This window comes from Myotis yumanensis, unplaced genomic scaffold, assembly GCF_028538775.1.
Source record: "Myotis yumanensis isolate MYYU_CA2020_CCGP unplaced genomic scaffold, mMyoYum1.0.hap1 SCAF_4, whole genome shotgun sequence".
In the NCBI taxonomy this organism is placed as follows: Eukaryota; Metazoa; Chordata; class Mammalia; order Chiroptera; family Vespertilionidae; genus Myotis; species Myotis yumanensis.
In genome coordinates this window covers 112,272,714-112,294,828 of record NW_027223755.1, presented here as the reverse complement: position 1 = coordinate 112,294,828, position 22,115 = coordinate 112,272,714, and the positions used below count along the sequence as shown (strand labels likewise).

Below are 22,115 nucleotides of genomic sequence, written 5' to 3'. Positions count from 1 at the left end.
TTCCTGGCACTGGAGCCCTAGGCCAAAGGACCTGGTGTGAGGTTGGGATCCCTTGCTCTTCAAAGGGACCCTCTGCAGCCAAGATATCCCCCCTGACTTTTATCTGCCCTACAGGGTGTGAGGACAGCACGTTCTGAGTCTTTGCCTTTCGTACCAGTGTTGATGTGACTTCCTCTTTATATCCTTAGTTATAGGACTTTTGTTTAGCTAGATTTCAGGCAGTTCTGAGGATGGTTATTCTGTAGCTTAGTTGTAACTGATGTGATGTGGGAGGATTCAAGTACCTCATTTACCTACGCTACCATCTTGATCAGTTTTATTTTTTATGAAGATAAATATTTTCTAAAATATGCTTTTGTGTCCTTTACTAAGTTTCTCACAAATATGCTTTCCTCCTGCACCTTGAGAGCTATTATCAAACATCTCATGCTGACTTTTTCCAACTTCTAAAATTCATGTAAAACTATATGACTGGTAGGGACTGGGTGTACTGTCTACCTATTGCTGCTCTTGGATATTTTTTTTACATATTCAACATGAAGAACTATTCTTTTACATTTTCACTACCCAGTTCAGAGACAGGATGGTCTGAGTCTGAGTGTGCTGGCAGGAGCCAGATGGAGAACTCTGGGCCTGTGCTGCCTTCTCTCACAGATGGATAAAGTCATTGGCATTCACTTGGGCCTAGCTTTCAAACCTGCTACAAACTGTGACCTGTGACTGGGTCTTCTTGGCATTACAATCCACTGAATCAGCTACTGGCTCCCGCTGGGCTGTCTGCGGTAACAGCCACATGAGCCCTGGGTGCTCCCAGCCCAGATGCTTGCAAACACAGCTGCTCACCAGCAGTGAGGGAGCACGCAGGCCGTGTGCATTTTATCTGTCCCCAAGCCCCACACTCATCCTTCCAATTACAGGTCTGCTCTCTCATTTCCTTCCTCAGGATATTGATTGTAGAAGCACCATGCATTTTTCTTCCCCCTGCACACACACAGTCTTCTTGTTAACCAGGCTTGGTTGGGTTTAAAACTCCAAATTTAGATCAAAACCAACTGGAGCATTGGTTTCACATGCTTCCCTACAAACCCAACTTGAATCTTGAGCTTGTAGAACCAGCCCTCTCAGTAAGGAGCTACAGAGAGAGGAGTGCTTACGAGCATCCAAGTATCATATACATACATGGTCGGGAGAGGAGGAAGAGGAGCATGCCACAGGTCCCTTCCCTATGAGGACCTGACACTGGCCCCCTTGCCACACTAACCAACCAGAAGGAAACAGAAGATGGCACACAAGGAGTCCCACTCAGGCGGATGACTTGGCCCAGCCCTAAGACTCTGTTAACCGCTGTCTGGGGTCTGATTAGTGAGGCCACCCCAGGAAGGAAACTGGAAAGGGCTCAGGCCAGGAAGGGAGGTTTCACTCCCTCCCCTAGCCACCAACAATGGGTGAACAAACAAAACAAACATGGAATCTCAAGAGCTAAATCAGATATAGTTTGGTATAGATTCTTGGCAAGTTCATGGCAACTGCTCCATCGTGAATTACCAACTCAAGTTGGATACAGCTTGGGACACATTTGCCCTTTGGAGGTGGGCATCCTGGGGGACTCTATTCTCCCACAAAGTGACTCTTAGTGCCCTTGTTAGAAGCACAGTTCTGGGATGCATGTGCAGGTCTTTATGGTTCAAATCCTCTTCCTGGGATCAAGAGGGTATACTCAGGATAGAACTCCCAAACTGAAACTCTGCTGACTGAATATCTTATATAAATAGCCATTTTAAATATATGCAATAAGAAAAAAAGAAAAAAAAGTACAAGCGTATGATTAAGTGAATACTCTACCTTGGGGATCCTCTTAGAGTTTTCAATAATTTCCAAGAAAGAGTTGTGTATTAACTCCCAGCAATCATCAAAAGATGGATTGAAGATAATAATGGGCTCACTGACTTCAAGTTTGATCATGATTAGCTGAGGAACAAAGAACTCCATCTCTTGGTAGGGCTCTTCAAAGTCATTCCCATCCTTCAGGAGACATAAGACATGGCAACTGTCACAAAATGGGGCCTTCTAGAATTAAGGGAGCAGACTACACCACTCCTGGTACCACAAGCATCAGACAAGGGCATGAAGGGCATCATGCACCACATGCTTAAAATGAGGGCAAGGGTGGCTTAGTCCACCCCGAGCTCATCCTCTTACCTTCCCCATAGCTTTCACTCAGTATGTTTACTTTGCTTGAAAATTCCTGCATCAGTATTTCCAAATCCTCCTCATCCTTCAAAATTCATCTCAAAATCTCCTCCACTTCTGAACTTCCATATTTCCACTTCCTCAGGGTATTTCATCTTTCTTTCTTGTAGAGATTTATAAGTACATCTTATCTTTTCTATTCTACTCTAACCTGAGGGCAGGACCTGCCCTCTGAACCACCTACCTCTTCCAAAATATCCAAGACTGTGTTTAGCACATAGTAGGTGCTCAATAATTTGCTGACTGAATCCAAACATATAATTATTATCTGCATACTTCAAATAAATGGAGTTGCTAATAAGCCTATAGTCTATTTTAGACACTCAAAATGTCAAGCTTCCCTACAACAAAAATATTGGTGTGGAGATACTCATAATTCTCTACACAGGCTTGTAATACAAGATGCCTTTCATAAAAGACAGGGCCTAATGAAACTGCCATAGGGCAGCTAGGAAGTACTTGTCTGACTAATTGCTTTTAGACATTTTTAGATCAGTTTAAGGATGATTGATAAATATTTGTTGACACCTACTCTGTATCAAATACCCATAAATTTTCCTCTTTCTTCAGACCTATGAAGATTTTATTTTCCCCTGTGTGCAATTTTAGGGCGAGATCTATTTACACAGCTGAGTCTCTTCTGCTTAGTAGAGTAGAAACTTACAATGATACCTATAAATTGGTCTCGTTAGAGTGCTAACACTGCAGTCTAAATTCAACAGCACTTGTGTCTATACTGTTTGAGAAAAAGGCAATTGTTCATCTTTATTTAATTAGAAAAATGCTTAGAAGTTAACCTTTTATAACCAGGCAATTTAACTTTATATCATTCTTTTTAAGGTACGATGCCCACATGATATATAATCCAAAAGAATCATCCTTGAGCCCTAGGCTCCCAAAGTTTAGGGGATACTGTGATGCTCCGAAAACAAGAACTTAGTGTTTTTGGTTTTTATTTCGACTTCACTGAAGCTATTTCATGAAGGAAATTATTAATTAGGTCAACAAAGCCATTTGGTTTTAGGGATGCCCCTTTCAAAGACCAAAGACCAAAAGTCAGTATGTGCAATGATACGTACAACACTCCTGAAACATCAAGCTAAAGGTCGATAACAATCTTTTTCAACCCTGTCCTTTGATAGGATGAAAAAGTGGCCATACCCTTTACTATAAAGTGTATGTATTCCATTTTATTAAATCTTTCTTTAATTTTTCTTAACAACTTCTATATTTCTGAAGATTTTTATCAATTTAGTAGTAGTTAATTATCTCATGAAAGCTTACTGTATATTCACATTAGTTTATAAACTAACTAGAGGCTAGGTGCACGAAATTTGTGCACCCGGGGGTGGGGGGTGTCCCTCAGCAGGCCTGCACCCTCTCGCAGTCCAGGAGCATTCAGGGGAGTGGGCCTAAGCCGTCAGTTAGACATCCTTAGCACTGCTGCAGAGGTGGGAGAGGCTCCCGCCACTGCTGCTGCACTCATTAGCCGTGAGCCCGGCTTCTGGCTGAGTGGTGCTCCCCCTGTGGGAGTGCACTGATCTCCAGGGGGCAGCTCCTGCATTGAGCGTCTGCCCCCTGGTGGTCAGTGCATGTCTTGGTGACTGGTCATTCTGCCATTTGGTCAATTTGCATATTAGCCCTTTATTATATAGGATAAGGACCGGAAGTGTGTGCGAATCAGGATTTTTATTTTTGGTCCTGGCTCATAGCTGATGGAATCCTGATTCTATCTTAATCATTTACCCTCAAAAGGGCTTGTTTATGACCCCCTACACACCTTGTGTATCATGAAAAAGGAGACGAGATCCTCAAGAGACTTAATGACCAACTCTCTGAGCTGGAGTGACATGAATGATGCAATAGAAGCAAAAAATTCCTCGATGTTCCTGGAGGAGTCGTAGTCACTCCTGGGAGCAAAATGGATCCACTGCTCCTTCTGGGAGACAAAAAGCTGAGCACAGCTGGGGATCCACCTGCAAAGACAGGAGGATAGCCAAGTAAGAACCTCCTCGAATTGGTATTTTCACACATCTGGCTGCCTCTCCTGCCAGCACCCCTCTCCTGAGAAGAAAGTAGTAAGGTTTGAATCGAGAGACTATTCTTCCTCATTGGTCCTTCCTTCCTTCCACAAATTCTAATTCCCAGTTCCCAGTGGGAATCACTGATCTTACCATCCATTATGTCTCTTTTCTGCTTGCCAGAAAACTACTGTTCTAGCATCTAGAAGTACTAGTACTAGTCATGGTCAGAGGTAATAATTACCATATTTACCAAGCAGCTGCTGAGTGCCAGCTACTGCATATACTTACATATTCTCTAATATGTAAAAACCCAATGGTATTATCATCATCATTTCACATAAGGGAATTAATTTCTCTGGACATAGTCCTGCATGTATTTGCAAAGCAAAAGGAGTTGTCTGAGTGACTGAAAACCCTCTAACCTGGGCACCTGGGGGCTGTTTATCTGGGCCACCTGCATGCATGTCATTCAAGTGCACTGTCCTGTGACCAGCGAGGCCTGAGGGTTTCAGAGGAGGGGACGGAAGGGGCACCCTCACACCAACGGTAATGAGAGAGTTTGAAAGTGAAGGGAGATTGGGGTGGGGCTGATGCACAGTGGGTGTGAGGAGACACGAAGGCTGGGGCACTGGAAGGAAGAGGACAGAGAAGGACGCCAGTGGGACGTCAGCAACTGTGCAGCCCCCGGGCTGGGACTGAGTTTTCCTGCAGAGAGTTCCTGTCTTTGGGATCCTGTGAGGAGCCCCACTCAGGCCAGGTACTGACTTGCTGAGCAGGACCTGGCGTGCTTCCATGCAGTGCTTCCAGATCACATCCTGATATTCCTGGGGCTGCAGAGGCAGTTTCCCTGCCAGTAATTCTGCTGTTCGAACAAACCTGAGGTCTCTGAACCTGCCAACAGAAGGGGGAAAGCAGCTCAGCTTTGTGACAAATGGTGTAGGACGAGCTCAAGAAGCATATATGCTCTTTCTTCAATAGGAGGAGAGCTAAACAGATCAAAACTAAGTATATCTGAAAAACTGGGGAGTCTGAGGAGGAAGTGGACACCCACAAAAACTCTCGCAGAGAGCAGATACATGAGCCACTCAGCAGGAGGTTACTGAGTCTTCTTGTGTGTCGTGCTGGGTGTCCCAACTGGGGACGGGGTTTGGGCACCAACTTCGTATTTGGTGACTGAGAACTGGGATGTCAAATGGACGAAACAAAGTTCTTTACAAACAGTGAAGACAAAGAGGACAGGGCACACAGAGCATCTTCGCGATCAGGTGGGTTACTGAGCTACTCAAGAAAACACTGTGCAGCCCAGCCAGCATGGCTCAGAGGTGGAGTGTCGACCCATGAACCAGGAGCTCACGGTTTAATTCCTGGTCAGGGCACATGCCTGGGCTGTGGGCTCGATCCTCCGTGAGGGATGTGCAGGAGGCAGTCAATCAATGATTCTCTCTCATCATTGATGTTTCTATCTCTCTCTCCCTCTCCCTTCCTCTCTGAAATCAAGAAAAATATAGTTTAAAAAAACAAAAACAAAACACACTGTCCCACCCCTGACAGTTCACCAAGACATGCAGCCTCCCTCAGCACCGGCCTTACACGATGCAGGCACTCAAAGTATGTTTGGTGAATGAATGCCCCCCTCTGAGATGCTCTTCTCTTTTCCTGTTTCTTTCAGATCAATGGCTAAGTTGCTCTTCACCACACTCCTCAGGCCTTCCTTGGCTCTGAGGGCACCAGTCCTCTTTCTGGCTCATATCAGATGGAATCCCTCCAGTGGGTTATAAATCACTCTGACATCACCAGCGCCTGTCACTTCCCCAAGGAGATCTCTGCTCTGCCTCTTAGCTTGTCTCGTTCTTGCGCCTCCTTTTCCTCACTCACTGTAATGACCTTTAGGCGGCCCTTCCTCCTGAAACCCGGCAGCCCTATTCCTTCTTGGTGGAGGTGGTGAGCCTAGCTTTCAGCTTGCCTGGCCAGGCCAGGGTACTGCCAGGGGAGGACAGAACCTGAGGACTCAGCGCCATGCACACTGCCACCCAGCCACAGGTGGCCCTTGTCACCACCTGATAAGGATGTTGCACATCTTTAACTGAATCCCAGCAAATTTCCCAATGGTCAGAAAATCTATTCTTTCTGAGACTACAACCTTCATCCTGTCCCCAAACATCTCACCCTTCACAGATAACGAGGTGACCTCTCAGGATTTTTGAAGTTAAATAGTGCAGACCATGTAAGAAAAGTACTCTGTATCATTTCCTTAACAAATCTTTCTCACTGTGAATTTTTTGATTCAGCCAACAAAAGCCTTCTGAATGCTTCTGGGTCATTTTTGTACCTCTGTTGCCTACAGAATCTTCTTATAGAGCCATGAAAAGCACATGGTACGCATCCTTTCTTCTCAGTACGGGCTATCTGTTCAATAGTTTGTCATCTTCATTACACAGTTAAATTAGACGAGGCCAAGCCCCAGAGATGGAGAGCAGATCACGCGCACATTCCCGTGGCACTGAGCCTCTGGCCACGTTACCAGGCCCCAGAGTGAGTTCCTCGTTAATTTCCAGGATGATTTATGTTTTGAGGCTATAAACACGCTTGTAGCTAAAGCAGGCCACGCACCTTGCTCCCCACTGTGCTCGTACCCAGCATGCTCCAGGGTTTGGAGACCCCGGTGCGTGGGCACAACCACTGTGTGCCCAGCACTGTTCCAAGCACCTCCCCCAACAGCCACATGAGAGGAGCTTTGCTATTATTCCCACTTTGCATATAAGGAAACAGGCCCAGAAAGATGAACTTACCCCAAATCGAAAGTTCTGTAGTGACAGAACAAGAACATTATTACTCAACATACTTCTACCCAGTTAGAAACTTACTTCTTTTTTTCCATTGTCTTGATGGACACCTGCAAAGCCTTAGAAAACGGAATTTAGTTCAAAGAAAGAATGTGCTTATTTCTTATCATTGGTGGGCTCCATCCTAGGTTGACTTCCCCAACAATTCCTTTTAAAAATATAGGTAAAGCGAAAAAAATGGCGGAGGCTTAGACGGACGTGTTGGTCCTTCGTCCCGGAGCAGATAGGGGCGAGCAGCTGAAACGGGTAACAACCAGCCCGATCAAGCTGGGGAGGTTCAGCTGAGAGACAGTCTGCAGCCAGGAAAGACAGAGAACTCCTGAAAAATGCGGATGGTTAGAGATTGAGGCTGAAACTTCCCCCTGGGCGCCAGCGCAGCGGCGAGACCACGCCATCTTGGGAAGCGGTTACCTACCGGCATCCAGAGATCGGCTACTAACCCAGCGGCTACTAACCCGGAGGCGGCGACTTGCGGGCGGCGCGACTGCGGGAGCCCAGAGGAGGCCTGCGCCCCTCCACGGAGGGGCGGACACTCCTGGGCAGCCAGCAGAGGCACAGCGACCACGCCATCTTGGGAAACAGAGCTGCTTGAGACTAGGATCCTGGCCTCAGCACCACCCAGTCTGATCTCAGACGCATACCAGGACCCTGCAGCCACTGGGGACAGAGACCTGTGACCACAGCTACAGACCTGCAGACACGGAAAGTTCGGAGATCCCTGCTGCAGATCCGTGAGTAGCAGAGCCCATCCCCCCTTCCCCCAGGATCGCGGGCAGTGCCAGAGTAACTAACTGATAGACCTACCCCTTGCCGGGGCCTCAGCGCTGCAGAAACTTTGGCCTGAAAGTGCGCGAGCACCTTAGAACTGATCCTATGCGCACTTCGGGCTTCAGAGCCCTGGGCTGGGAGCAAAAACGCGCACAGCACCAGGAACTAATCCTGTGCGCACTGCTGGCATCAGAGCCCTGGGCTGGGAGCAAAAACGCGCACAGCACCAGGAACTAATCCTGTGCGCACTGCTGGCATCAGAGCCCTGGGCTGGGAGCAAAAACGCGCACAGCACCAGGAACTAATCCTGTGCGCACTGCTGGCATCAGAGCCCTGGGCTGGGAGCAAAAACGCGCACAGCACCAGGAACTAATCCTGTGTGCACTGCTGGCATCAGAGCCCTGGGCTGGGAGCAATCGCGCGAACGGGAGTTTGTCCGCCTAGCACAGGCCCAGAAACCCCGTTTCTCAGGGCAGGAGGCAGCACCAAGCACCAGTGACTTGACTGTGTTTCTTATCACCTGCGCCTGAGATCCTGATTTCCTGTGCATTCATACTAAGAGCCAGTGAATCCAATTCCTGGTGCAAGGGCACACAGGGACCCTGATTCTCAAGGTGAGGTTGCGCGAAGCAACAGAGACTCTGATACTGAACTCTTGGGGAACTCTGACTCCTGGCGCAAGCTAGGGGGCTCTGCTCTGGTGCTAAACACGCGTCAGGGGGGCCTCTATTTCAGCACAGTGCAGGCAGGGTCCCTAATTCTAAGGGCACGCGCGAGGCCACATTGAGTGTTGGCAACACTGACACAGAGCGAGCCTGGTTCCCACCAACCAACAACAACCACACATCTTAGTGTCAGAGCTCTTCAGTGACACTAGGGTGGTGGGAGCCTCCCACTGCGCACGGCCCAGGCCCACGCAACTCAACCTTTGAACCATCAGGAGATAATCAGAATGAAGAGACGACACAATACCCAGAGGAAAGACAATGAAGAATCACCAAGAAAGGAAATTAATGAAGCTGAAGCGTGCAACATGACAGAAAAAGAATTCAGAATGATGGTTGTACAATTCATTCACCGGATGGATGAGAAAATCAACAACCTATGCAAGAATCAGGAAGAAATGAAAAGTGATATAGCTACAATCAAAAACACCATGGAAAGTTTCAACAGCAGACTAGAAGAAGCAGAAGACCGAATTAGTGAGTTAGAAGATAAGGCAGAGAAACAAGCTCAATCTGAACAGCAACTGGAGAAAAGAATTAAAAAACAGGAGGAGAGCCTAAGGGAGCTTCAGGACAACATGAAACGAAGTAACATACGCATAATAGGGCTGCAAGAAGGACAAGAAGAGCAGCAAGGATTAGAAAATCTATTTGAAGAAATAATGACAGAAAACTTCCCAGATATGGGGAAGAAAAAAGTTACACAAATACAGAGAGTCCCAGGCAAGATGAACCCCAAAAGACCGACACCAAGACACGTCATAATAACGATGGCAAATGTACAAGACAAAGAGAGAATCTTAAAGGCTGCAAGAGAGAAACAGAGAGTTACCTACAAAGGGTCCCCCATCAGATTATCAAACGATTTCTCAACAGAAACACATCAGGCCAGAAAAGAATGGACGGAAATCTACAAAGTGATGCAAAGCAAAGGACTGAATCCAAGAATACTCTATCCAGCAAGGCTATCATTCAAAATTGAAGGGGAAATAAGAAGCTTCACAGACAAAAAAAGGCTAAGGGAGTTCATCACCACCAAGCCAGCAATGCAAGAAATGCTAAAGGGACTGGTGTAAAAAGAAGAAATAAAAAGCCCAGAAAGAAAGCAGCCACAAAAAAATAGAAATGGCTACAAACAAGTACCTTTCAATAATAACTTTAAATGTAAATGGACTAAATGGTCCAATCAAAAGATATCGAGTGGCTGAATGGATAAAAAAACATGACCCATACATTTGCTGTCTACAAGAGACCCACCTCATTAGAAGGGACTCACACAGACTGAAAGTGAAGGGATGGAAAAATATCTTTCAGGCAAATGGAAAGGAAAAGAAAGCTGGGGTAGCAATACTTATATCCGACAAAATAGACCTCAAAGTGAAGGCCATAACCAGAGATAAGGAAGGCCACTTCATAATACTAAAGGGATCAATACAACAAGAGGATATAACCCTGATAAACATATATGCACCCAATGCAGGAGCACCCACATACATAAGAAAACTCCTGGAAGGTATCAGGGGAGAGATCGACAACAATACAATCATAGTAGGGGACTTTAATACACCACTAACATCACTGGATAAATCCGCTAGACAAAAACTCAGCAAAGAAACAGCAATCCTAAATGACTCACTAGATCAGATGGACTTAATTGACATCTTCAGAACACTTCACCCCACAGCTGCGGAATATACATTCCTCTCAGGTGCTCATGGGACATATTCAAAAATAGACCACATATTGGGTCACAAGCAAAGTCTCCACAAATTCAAGAAGATTGAAATCATAAAAAGCATCTTCTCAGACCACGATGGCATAATGTTAGAAATAAACCACAATAAAAACAACCCAAAATACTCAAACACTTGGAAGCTGAATAGCATGTTATTAAATATTGATTGGGTTACCGATGACATCAAAGAAGAAATTAAAAACATCCTGGACACTAATGACAATGAAAACACAACAATCCAAAACCTCTGGGACACAATGAAAGCAGTCCTGAGAGGGAAGTTTATAGCTCTACAGGCCTACCTCAAAAAACAAGAAAAAATGGTAGTTAATCATCTAACTCTACAACTCAAAGAATTAGAAAGAGAGCAACAAGAAAAGCCCAGAGTGAGCAGAAGGAAGGAGATAATAAAGATTAGAGCAGAAATCAATGAAATAGAGACCAAAAAAACAATACAGAAAATCAATGAAACCAAGAGCTGGTTCTTTGAAAGGATAAACAAGATTGACAAACCCCTAGCCAGGCTCACCAAGAAGCAAAGAGAGAGGTCCCAAATAAACCAAATCAGAAATGATAGAGGCGAAATAACAACAGACCCCAAAGAAATACAAATGATTGTTAAACAATACTACGGGCAACTCTACTCCAACAAACTAGACAACCTGGAGGAAATGGACAAATTCCTAGAAAAATACAACATTCCAAAACTCAATCAGGAAGAATCTAAAAATCTCAATAGGCCAATAACGATGGAAGAAATTGAAGCAGTCATCAAAAAGCTTCCAGCAAACAAAAGCCCAGGACCAGACGGGTTCTCAGGGGAGTTTTACCAAACTTTTAAGGAAGAACTGAAACCTATCCTCCTCAGATTACTACAAAAAGTCCAAGAGGATGGAACACTTCCAAACACATTTTATGAAGCTAGCATCACCCTAATACCAAAACCAGGTAAAGACAACACAATGAAAGAGAATTACAGGCCAATATCCCTCATGAACATAGATGCCAAAATCCTCAACAAAATCTTAGCAAATCGGATCCAGCAGTACATCAGAAGGATCATACACCATGACCAAGTAGGATTTATCCCAGGGATGCAAGGATGGTACAACATCCGTAAATCAATAAACGTGATACATCACATAAACAAATTGAAAGAAAAAAACCACATGGTCATATCAATTGATGCAGAAAAAGCATTTGACAAAATCCAACACCCATTTTTGATAAAAACTCTCAGCAAGGTGGGAATAGAAGGATCATACCTCAACATAATAAAAGCCATATATGACAGGCCCACAGCCAACATCATACTCAATGGACAAAAACTAACACCATTTCCCCTAAGAACAGGAACAAGACAGGGATGTCCACTCTCTCCACTCCTGTTCAACATAGTCCTGGAAGTATTAGCCATTGCAATTAGACAAGAAGAAGAAATAAAAGGCATCCAAATTGGAAAAGAGGAAGTAAAACTGTCCTTATTTGCAGATGACATGATATTATACATACAGAACCCTAGAGACTCCATCAAAAAACTACTAGACTTAATACATGAATTTGGCAATGTAGCAGGATACAAAATTAACCCCAAGAAATCCGAGGCATTTCTATATACCAATAGTGAACTTTCAGAAAGAGAGATTATAAAAACAATCCCATTTACCATCGCACCCCAAAAATTAAGATACCTAGGAATAAACTTAACTAAAGAGGTAAAAGACCTCTACTCAGAAAACTATAGGACGTTGAAAAAAGAGATAGAGGAAGACATAAACAGATGGAAGAACATACCATGTTCTTGGATTGGTAGAATCAACATCATTAAAATGTCCATATTACCCAAAGCAATCTATACATTCAACGCACTTCCATTAAAATACCAATGGCCTTCTTCAAGGATCTAGAACGAACTCTCCAAAAATTCATCTGGAATAAAAAAAGACCCCGAATAGCTCCAGCGATCCTGAGAAAAAACAAAGTAGGTGGGATCTCAATGCCAGATATCAAGCTGTATTACAAAGCCACTGTTCTCAAAACTGCCTGGTACTGGCACAAGAACAGACATATAGATCAGTGGAATAGAATAGAGAGTCCAGAAATTAGCCCGAACCAATATGCTCAATTAATTTTTGACAAAGGAGGCATGAACATACAATGGAGCCAAGATAGTCTCTTCAATAAATGGTGTTGGGAAAATTGGACAGATATATGCAAGAAAATGAAACTAGACCACCAACTTACACCATACACAAGAATAAACTCAAAATGGATAAAGGACTTAAATGTACGACAGGAAACCATAAAAATTCTAGAAGAATACAAAGGCAGCAAAATCTCAGACATATGCCAAAACAATTTCTTCACTGATACAGCTCCTAGGGCAGTTGAAACTAAAGAGAAACTGAACAAATGGGACTACATCAAAATAAAAAGCTTCTGCACAGCAAAAGAAACCATCAACAAAACAACAAGAAAACCCACCTCGTGGGAAAACGTATTTGCCAACGTCATATCTGATAAGGGCTTAATCTCCAAAATTTATAGGGAACTCATACAACTTAACAAAAAGAAGATAAACAATCCAATCAAAAAATGGGCCAAGGATCTAAATAGACACCTTTCAAAAGAGGACATTCAGAAAGCCAAGAGACATATGAAAACATGCTCAAAGTCACTAATCATCCGAGAGATGCAAATCAAAACAACAATGAGGTACCATCTCACACCTGTCAGAATGGCCATCATCAACAAATCAACAAACGACAAGTGCTGGAGAGGATGTGGAGAAAAAGGAACACTTGTGCACTGCTGGTGGGAATGCAGACTGGTGCAGCCACTATGGAAGGCAGTATGGAGGTTCCTCAAAAAATTGGAAATGGAACTCCCATTTGACCCTGTGATCCCACTTCTAGGAATATATCCCAAGAAACCAGAAACACCAATCAGAAAGGATATATGCACCCCGATGTTCATAGCAGCACAATTCACCATAGCTAAGATCTGGAAACAGCCTAAGTGCCCATCAGTAGATGAATGGCTTAGAAAACAGTGGTACATCTACACGATGGAATACTATGCTGCTGTAAAAAAGAAGGAATTCTTACCATTTGCAACAGCATGGATGGAACTGGAGAGCATTATGCTAAGTGAAATAAGCCAGTCAATGAAGGAAAAATACCACATGATCTCACTCATTCATGGATAATAAAGACCATTACAAACTTTTGAACAATAATAGATACAGAGGCAGAGCTGCCTCAAACTGATTGTCAAACTGCAGTGGGAAGGCCAGGGAGGGTTGGGGGGGAGGAGAGAGGGGATTAAGAGATCAACCGAAGGACTGGTATGCATCCATATAACCATAACTAATGGACATAAGACACTGGGGGGTAAGGGAGGGCAGGGGTCTGTCAAGGGCGGGGGGGAAAAAAGGACACTTATGTAATACACTTTGTAATACTTTTAGCGAAAAAAAAATAATAAATAAATAAATAAAAATAAAACTCCATAAAAAAAAAAAAAAAAAATAGGTAAAGCTAAGAATGTGAAAACAACTAAGCTCTCCAAGATAAAACACATTCTAAGCTAGAGATCTTCCCAAGACAAAATATTTGAGCTGCTAAGTTCAGCCAATCAAAACTAAATACACATATTTGCCTCTAACTTTTCTAAAAAGAGCCCAGATGGTGGCAGCCTGACTTTTAGTGAACTCTGGTGGCCTTATTCTCCCACAGGGGTTGCACTCCCTCTTGAGGGACCCATAGAATATGAGTCTTTCTTCCCAGTGCAATGGAAGAATGCGGGATAACCACACAGTGAGATATTGTTCAGCCAGAAGAAAGAATTAAGTCCTAATACATGCTTCTCTGAATGAACCTTGGAAACATCCTGCTGGTGGAAGTAGCCAGACACAAAGGACCACCTGGTTCCGATTACAGGAAATGTCCAGACGAGGCCAAGCCCCAGAGATGGAGAGCAGATCAGTGTCGCCAGGGCTGAGAGGAGGGAGAGGGTGGAAAGGCTGCTGACAGGTACATGTTTATTTGGGGGAGGATAAAAATATTCTTGAGTTAAATATTTGTAAAAATTTGCAAATATACTCACAACGACTGCATTGTACACTTCAAAGGGGGTGAGTTTTATGGTGTGTGAATTGTATTTCAATTTAGAAAAACTTAAGAGGAAAAAAAAGAGACTGCTGCCTGCGCTGGACTTTTACAATTCCTGTGGCCAATTAGTCACTGATGACTTTCACCGAGGCGACCGCCAGCCATCCTGTGGGGAACTGAGTTACCTCAGTGAGTAAGACCCAAGCACCCAATGTGGGAAGCCGCCCATTGTCTTCACTAGCAGAGAGATGTGGACAAGGAACCGGAAGGCTGGTGACCCTTGAAGCCTCGGCAAAGGTCAGGGCTATGCACCTACTGTTTAGTGGAGATAATGGTAGCAGAAGCAACGTCCCCACCTATTATCATGTAAATCCTTGCTGATAAGATAGTCTGCCTGTGACTGGAACTTGCCTGCCTAAGGGCTATAGGTGCATCCCAAACTGAATAAAAGGATGCCAAGGCCTGAGCACAAGCGGAGTCCATCCTCTTGGGATGGGCTCTCCCCTGGCCCCCCAATTTCCAAATTATTATCTCTTGTGTCGTCTCTTTCATTTGTGTGCAGCCCCTCTTCCAGAGCCCGAACCCTAAACCACACGGGACGTGGGGAAAACACACATTACACATCTGGTGCCCGAATAAACATTACACAACCCACCCTCTCGTGGGCTGGAGGCCGAGCAAGTAAACATACAATTACAATTCAGCGAGACACGGGTGGTAATGCAGGTACTTCAGGCACTGTTCTGAGTACCTTACAGCATTAACTTAGTTATTCCTCCTACAACCCTATGAGCTCTCATTATCCCAAATTCAGGGATGAGGCACAGAGAAGTGGTAACACACCAATACCTATCACCTATGAAGCCCCGGAGTCCAGGCCTGGCCCTGCAGCCTGGCTCCATGCCTGTGCTCTTACCCAGGATGCTCCAGTGCTGAGAGACCCGGGGGCTGTGGGCCAGTTCCTATGACTGTTGGTCTGATGTTGTCATTTCATGCCCAGGACAGGGCTACCTCATAGTGCCCAGTGTAACATGTTCTCCTATGTGTGGAAGCAGCGGAGAGGGGAGGGGAGAGGGAGGCCCTTCTTACTCTTCAAACCACAGCTGCTCCAGGATGAGCACCATGGGGTTCACCGTGTGCAGGTGCTCCTCGTTCCACTTCTTGGCGCTCTTGTAGGCCCCGTGCCAGGGCACAGGCGCCCGGATGGCTCTCTGTGGGAACAGGCGGGGGGTGCTCTCGATGAAGAGCCTCTTCTTCTCCTCTGGGTCCATGAGGATGTAATCAACTAGGACCAACGGGAAACACTGTTATTACGCAGGGACCCTGAGCACTCGTGCTCTTAGCTTCAACCCTCCAAAGGCAACACTTGAAAATGCTCCCTCACGGGCAGGGTCGCCAGCAGTCCCCTGAGCATGCTCTGCGGTTCTGTGTTTTCTGTCTGAAGACACCAAGCAAGGAGGTGGGTAACCTCAGCCTGGAGCTCAAGGAACCCGGGATGGCATCCTGTTAGATATCTAGCATCTGCATGACAATGAATGAATATTTGCTGATGCCTCATTAATCATTAATTGACTCCTCACACCAAAATCAACACAATGGATGACACCAGATACTTGTAATGGAAATTCAGAGATCAAAAGCGTCACATGCTAAGGAAAGAAAGATTGGTAAAAGCTTCACAGGCAAAGTAACGTCTGAGCTGGGTCCTGAGGAGTGAGGGGCGTTTCTGAAACAGGCCCAGGAGGGAAGACGGGCCGAGGAGCAGCATGTAATGGAGTGCAGGCCGCTCCAGGAGCTGTTATTCACTCTGTGGCAGGAATAGCAGGTGCCAGTGGTTTGAGTTCAAGGTGATAAAACTGGAGAAGTAGGTTGGGGCTGGAATTTGAAGGACTTACAAGTTTATTCTTCTGAGTTTGGTTCTACCCTGTAGTAAACAAGGAGCCATTACACTGACACCACCAGAAAGTTAATTAGGAAATTAAAAACAACTAGACAAGTTGGTGAAGATGGCTGTTGTCCAGATAAAACAGGAAGGAAGGGAACTAGCATGGTCACCCTCTGCCGGGGTCCAGCCCCAGCGGTCCAGGGGTTCCCAAAGGTGTAGATGGAGTCGGCAAAGAATGAGCTGGAGACAGCGTTCAGATGATCAGCATAGCCAGGTTCTCCCTTTATTCTCCTGTTACATCTGTATTTATACCATTTGATCCTATAAGCATGCCTCTATAGTCACATCATGGTATGTTTTGGGTCCTCCCTTGACCTTCTACAGTTCCTTGTTTCATGTCCATAGTTTCTTATCTGACCTTTGCCAAAGATCCCATCTCCATCTAGTTCTGTTGATTTTAATCCTATCCATTCTATTCCAAAGGGTAGGGCTAGTTTGTTATCTCCATCCCAAGGTCACTACTCTACTGTTCTGTTAAGCTACAAGGAAGTAACTGAAGGAGATTATCCTATTCTATGGCCTAAGTAAAGATTATGTAGCTTAAGCATGATTGTTCGTAGTTAAGGTGATTATCTACCCGCCTGGCACTTAGTTAAGGGGTTTTACTGATTTATTCCCTTCCTTAGTCCTGTTAATCCCTAACTCCAGGGAAACATCCCCACCTGGGGAAACAACCTTTCTTAGGGAGGTGGCCCTGGTTAGAACACATAGTGCCAAGAAGGGGAGCAAACATATTAAGAACAGTATGGCAGGTCCCTTGAAACATATGCTGTGCAGATGTTTCTTCCCTGCAGCGACTGTGTCAAGCAGCAAGGATGGACCGGCTTCTGGCAACCCTCCTCTTTGGCGTGCATCACTCACGGTCATGGAACAGTCTCCCTACCTCTGTGAGCAAGACCTGGGGCCCAGGCCGAAGGGGAGTGAGGGAGACATCCTTCATCACCAAAGAGCTCACAGTCTCTAAGGCAGCTAAGACCCCATGAAAATGCAGAGACAGTGGAGACTTAGTGGCACAGGTGAGCTGACAGTGGAGACAAGAAGTGCTGTGAGTGCGGGAGATGCCGCGAGCACTGCGGGCTGGAGAGAGGCGAAAGAGTGGAGAGAAGAGGCAGGTCTGAGTGTGATTTCAGATGTGGAGTCGGCCCTTGCCGCTCGTAGCGCTGCCTCACCTGGAGCTTGTTAGCTATGCAGGCGGGGCCCCCGCAGGTGCCCCCGTCAGGACCAGACCCAGGTTAACTGGGTGCACATTAACGTGTGAGAGGGCTGGGGGAGACAGGAGTGGTGGTGGGGTGGGGGCATTTGAATTAAAGTTAAAATGCTTTGGCATTTTCAGAAAAACGGGGTAGAGGACTGAGAGTGAGAAGAAGGAAGGGGCCCTCTGCATGGGAACCCCCACCCAGGTCCGCCCAGCCTTACCGATGCTTTTCATGAGGCTGTTGTAATAGTAACTTTCCTTCTCCTCCATGAGGGTGTTCACCAGGGGTTCCAGGAAGGGACTCATCAGCAGAGTGCTAGGAATCAGCTTCGAAATCCGAACCATCACTTCATCCTCCTCGGGGGCAATCATGTCTTTTCGGATTCCATGGGTCAAGTAATAATCATATCTCTTCCGTAAACAAACCACCAGGAAGAAAATGATCATGATTGGTGAACTGTGCCCACCTTCCCACACCCATCAGCTGACAGGAGGCCAAGGCCGCACAGCGCCCCTCCCTACCCTTCCCGCGCTACAGCTGTGCGGCCTGCGCTGTGACTTCACACACATGGCTATGGGGTCACTGGCGAGTCTTCCCCGTGACTCAAGGATTCGACCAAAGCTAGAGAGAGGCCAGTGAAACACAAAGAAAGATTTGTCAAACACCATGCAGATAGTAAGAGAGATGGGGCAGTATATCTGAAGAGCTTTAAAAAGAGGAGTGAGTTCCTTAAAAGGACTCAAATGATTCACTCTCCTCAACATTGATCCTCTGCAAAGCAGCTTGTAGCCATCAGCTGGGGAAAAAAGATCCCCAAAGACCTAGTGAGACTTACGATAGCTCTTCTAATCCAACCGTGGGCTTTTTAAAATATATATATTTCTTTATTGGTTTCAGAGAGGAAGGGAGAAGGAGAGATAGAAACATCAATGATGAGAGAGAATCATTGATCGGCTGCCTCCTGCACACCCCCTACTGGTGATCGCTTGGCCGGAATTGAACCTGGGACCCTTCAGTCCACAGGCCTAGGCTCTATCCACTGAGCCAAACTGGTTAGGGCAGTGGTTCTCAACCTTGGCTGCACATTAGAATCACCTGGGACTCTTTTTAAAATCCTGATTTCTGGGCCTCATCCTCCGGAAATTCTGTTTCTTTGTTATGGGGTGAATTTAAAAAGATTCCCAGGTGATTCTAATATGCAGCCAAGGTTGAGAACCACTGATTTAGATAGTCTGTTTCTTTGTTACTAATGTTGTGGCCCCAACCCATGGGTTAGGGCCAACCATGGGCTTTTGAGTTGAGAAAAGCTACAGATGCACACACCGAATAAAAATGGCCCGCATCACCCGGTGACACTGAAAGTTTTGTTTCCCCTGCCTCTGAGCTGCTGATGGCTGAGTGGCTCTAGCGATGGATCATTTCAAATAGATGAGAAGCACCAAGTGTAGGCAAGGGTTTGAAATTAGCTTTGAGTGTCAGTGCCAACTGTCCGAGGTCAGAAGAGGCTGAGCTCACCTTTCCCAACTGGAGTGAAAGCTGATTATACAGAAACACATCCAACTCCCTCATCATAAGAACTGCCCGGGGCCGGAGAGAGGCTCTGGTTAAAATGCAGCCCCACAGATCCCTCCTCAGGCAGTTTGGTTTCTGTTAAACAAGCACTTTAAGTGATTATAATCTGCTGGCAACTTTGAGAAATGCTGGTAGCTCTTACCCACAGAGACTTCACTATCAGCCAGACCTGGCCTGAGGCCCAGCTTTGCCTCTTCCTGACTGCACAACCCCAGCAAGCTGTTGAATCAGTCTGCACCCCAATTTCCACAGCTGGACAATGAGAATGATCCTAGTACCCAGGTCAAGTACGGGTTAGCATGGAATTTTGCCAACAGCACACAGTGACTGAGTTTTTATTGTTAATCATTTTTATGTACTATAAACTCATAAGCTATTTGCTCTCAAGATTTATTGTTCTCCTTTTAAGGTAGAGGTTAGAAACTCAAAAGGCTACCTAGAATCAAGCAGGTGACATTAACAGGTGACAGTTGGCTGGACATAAAACAATAATAAGAATGGAGGAGACCGACAAACTGGAGAATGTGTCTCTCACCTAAAGGAGGCAGCTCCTACTCAGCTTAGAATACCTTAATTTTTCAAGAGAAATTAAAAACCTAGCTCATATGAGATTTCCCCCATACAGCGATAGACCAAATTCAGCCTATGGTGGGGTTGCCAGATGGGTTGGGACATACTTATACTAAAAAATTATTCACATTTATCTGAAATTCAACTTTAGCTGGGTGTCCTGTTTTGTGTTTTGTTTGTTTTTCCGAAATCTGTCAACCCCAGCCTGTGGGTCACCATTTTGCAACTTATGTTCTCAGAGGACCCAAAGGTATTGGTTTCTAAGGCTTACTAGAGCAGAGAATGCATTCTCTCTCTCTCTCTCTCTCTCTCTCTCTCTCTCTCTCTCTCACACACACACACACACACACACACACAGTAGACTGTCCTGGGTTCTGGACTGTGTATTTTTAAAACATGCCCTGGGTGATTCTGCTGTTCCCCCCAGATCAGAATCACTGAGACGGCCAACTGGGGGAAAGGCAGTGACGAGAATGTACCTCCAAGTCTGATTTGGATGGCTTGGCTTCTTTACTTTCTATTTCCATCTCCTTCTGTAACATCATGTTAATCTGCTCTTCTGGGCTCGCTGGCCTGCTTCCTGGGGGGGTCTCAGAGGTCATCACCTCCTTCTTCCGGGGTGAGGAGGTCAAGGTCTTGTGGGCGGATTTGGTCCTGAAAAGAAGACATGGCTCAGCCCTGGCTCAGCAGAGGCTCTGAGCTGTCAGCCTGCCTACCGGCCACACGAGGGTCCTTCTGCAGGAGAAGCCCTCCTCCGTGTCATCTGAGAGCTGTGGCGTAAGCGGCGACCTCTAACATGAAGCATTGCATATGTATGTTAGCACTGGTTTGCTCAGTCGGTTAACTTATTTTTATTTAGCATCTAAAGTTTCTTTAGATTAAGGGAATTGGGGGGGGGGGGGGCGGCATTGGTTACTGGTTATCTGGGAATGCTTTGAAGCCGAGAAGACCATGGCTTTAGTGAGACCACAGCCTTTTGTGGTTCAGCCTAGTGTCCTGAAGTCCTTGTACCCACAGAGACAATGAAGAATTTTACCTGGTATGATCTGTTTTGTCTATTGGGAGGGACTTCATTTTCTTCTTCTCAGGCTCTGCTGAGCTTTTTGTTGCTAGAATAGTGGAGAAGAAAGACATAAGTGATGGGCAGTGGCCTTGAGCCATCCTCTATCCACAGGGATGTGGCTCTCAGGACTGTCCAAGTGCAGTGGGATGAGGCAGGAGATGTGGGTTCTGGTCCCACCTGCACCATTAATTACCTGTGTGGCCCTGAAGAAGTGACTTCATCATTCTAGGCCTCAGCTTCTTCAATTGTGAAATAGGGATGAGCAAATTCATACATTTGACAGGTATTAATAACTGCCTACTTGCCCTAACCGGTTTGACTCAGTGGACAGAGCGTCGGCCTGCGGACTCAAGGGTCCCAGGTTCAATTCCAGTCAAGAGCATGTACCTTGGTTGCGGGCATATCCCCAGTGGGGGGTGTGCAGGAGGCAGCTGATCGATGTTTCTTTCTCATCGATGTTTCTAACTCTCTATCCCTTTCCCTTCCTCTCTGTAAAAATTCAATAAAAATATATTTTTTAAAAAATAACTGCCTACTTGATCCACTCTCCAACACTGTTGCTCTGTTTTCTAAATGTCACATGTATTGTTGTTTCATATTTTTCTTTAAATAGACTCAGATATTTAAACTTAATATATTTACTGTAAAAAAAATATGTGTGATTATCATAAATAAAAAAACTATTATTGCCCTAACCGGTTTGGCTCAGTGGATAGAGCGTCAGCCTATGGACTCAAAGGTCCCAGGTTCAATTCCGGTTAAGGGCATGTACCTGGGTTGCAGGCAAATCCTCAGTGGGAGGTGTGCAGGAGGCAGCTGATCAATGTTTTTCTCTCATCAATGTTTCTAACTCTATATCCTTCTCCCTTCCTTTCTGTAAAAAATCAATAAAATATATTAAGAAAAGAAAAGAAAAAAACTATTATTTGCAATAAAGGGTAACTACAAATCCTATCTAATAAAGACAGAATATGCAAATTGACTGTCACTTCATGACAAAGATGGCGGCATCCACAGCCAATAAGGAGGGAATATGCAAATTTTGCAACAAAGATGGCAGCAGCTGGGCTGGGATGCCTGTGTTGTGGCGATGACGCAGGCATTCCACACCCCCCCTAGCCACTTTGGGCCTCTGGGCAGCACGCGAAGGCGGAAAGGTGGCTCCGGGCCAGAGCAAAGGCAGTGCTGGCAGCCAGGGAAGGAAGGCCTATTCTTGCACGAATCTTTGTGCATCAGACCTCTAATAATTTTAATAAATGACATAAAATTCTACTATTCAACTTGCTTAAGTTTCTAGCCTAAGGAAATTAAC

At 45.4% G+C, this 22,115-nt stretch overlaps 1 protein-coding gene across 1 annotated transcript in view; it reads right to left on the bottom strand.

Moving 5' to 3' along the window:
• The window catches only part of DNAH3 (dynein axonemal heavy chain 3), a 195,936-nt gene that overhangs the window by 165,202 nt on the left and 8,619 nt on the right, over nt 1-22,115 (bottom strand). The window contains exons 4-10 of the mRNA XM_070413711.1: nt 20,777-20,849; nt 20,220-20,394; nt 17,819-18,008; nt 15,547-15,742; nt 5,040-5,165; nt 4,031-4,226; nt 1,843-2,022 (exon numbers count right to left, since the gene is read on the bottom strand). Of these exons, the coding sequence (XP_070269812.1) occupies nt 1,843-2,022; nt 4,031-4,226; nt 5,040-5,165; nt 15,547-15,742; nt 17,819-18,008; nt 20,220-20,394; nt 20,777-20,849 (1,136 nt within the window). The remainder of the gene's footprint in view (nt 1-1,842; nt 2,023-4,030; nt 4,227-5,039; nt 5,166-15,546; nt 15,743-17,818; nt 18,009-20,219; nt 20,395-20,776; nt 20,850-22,115) is intronic.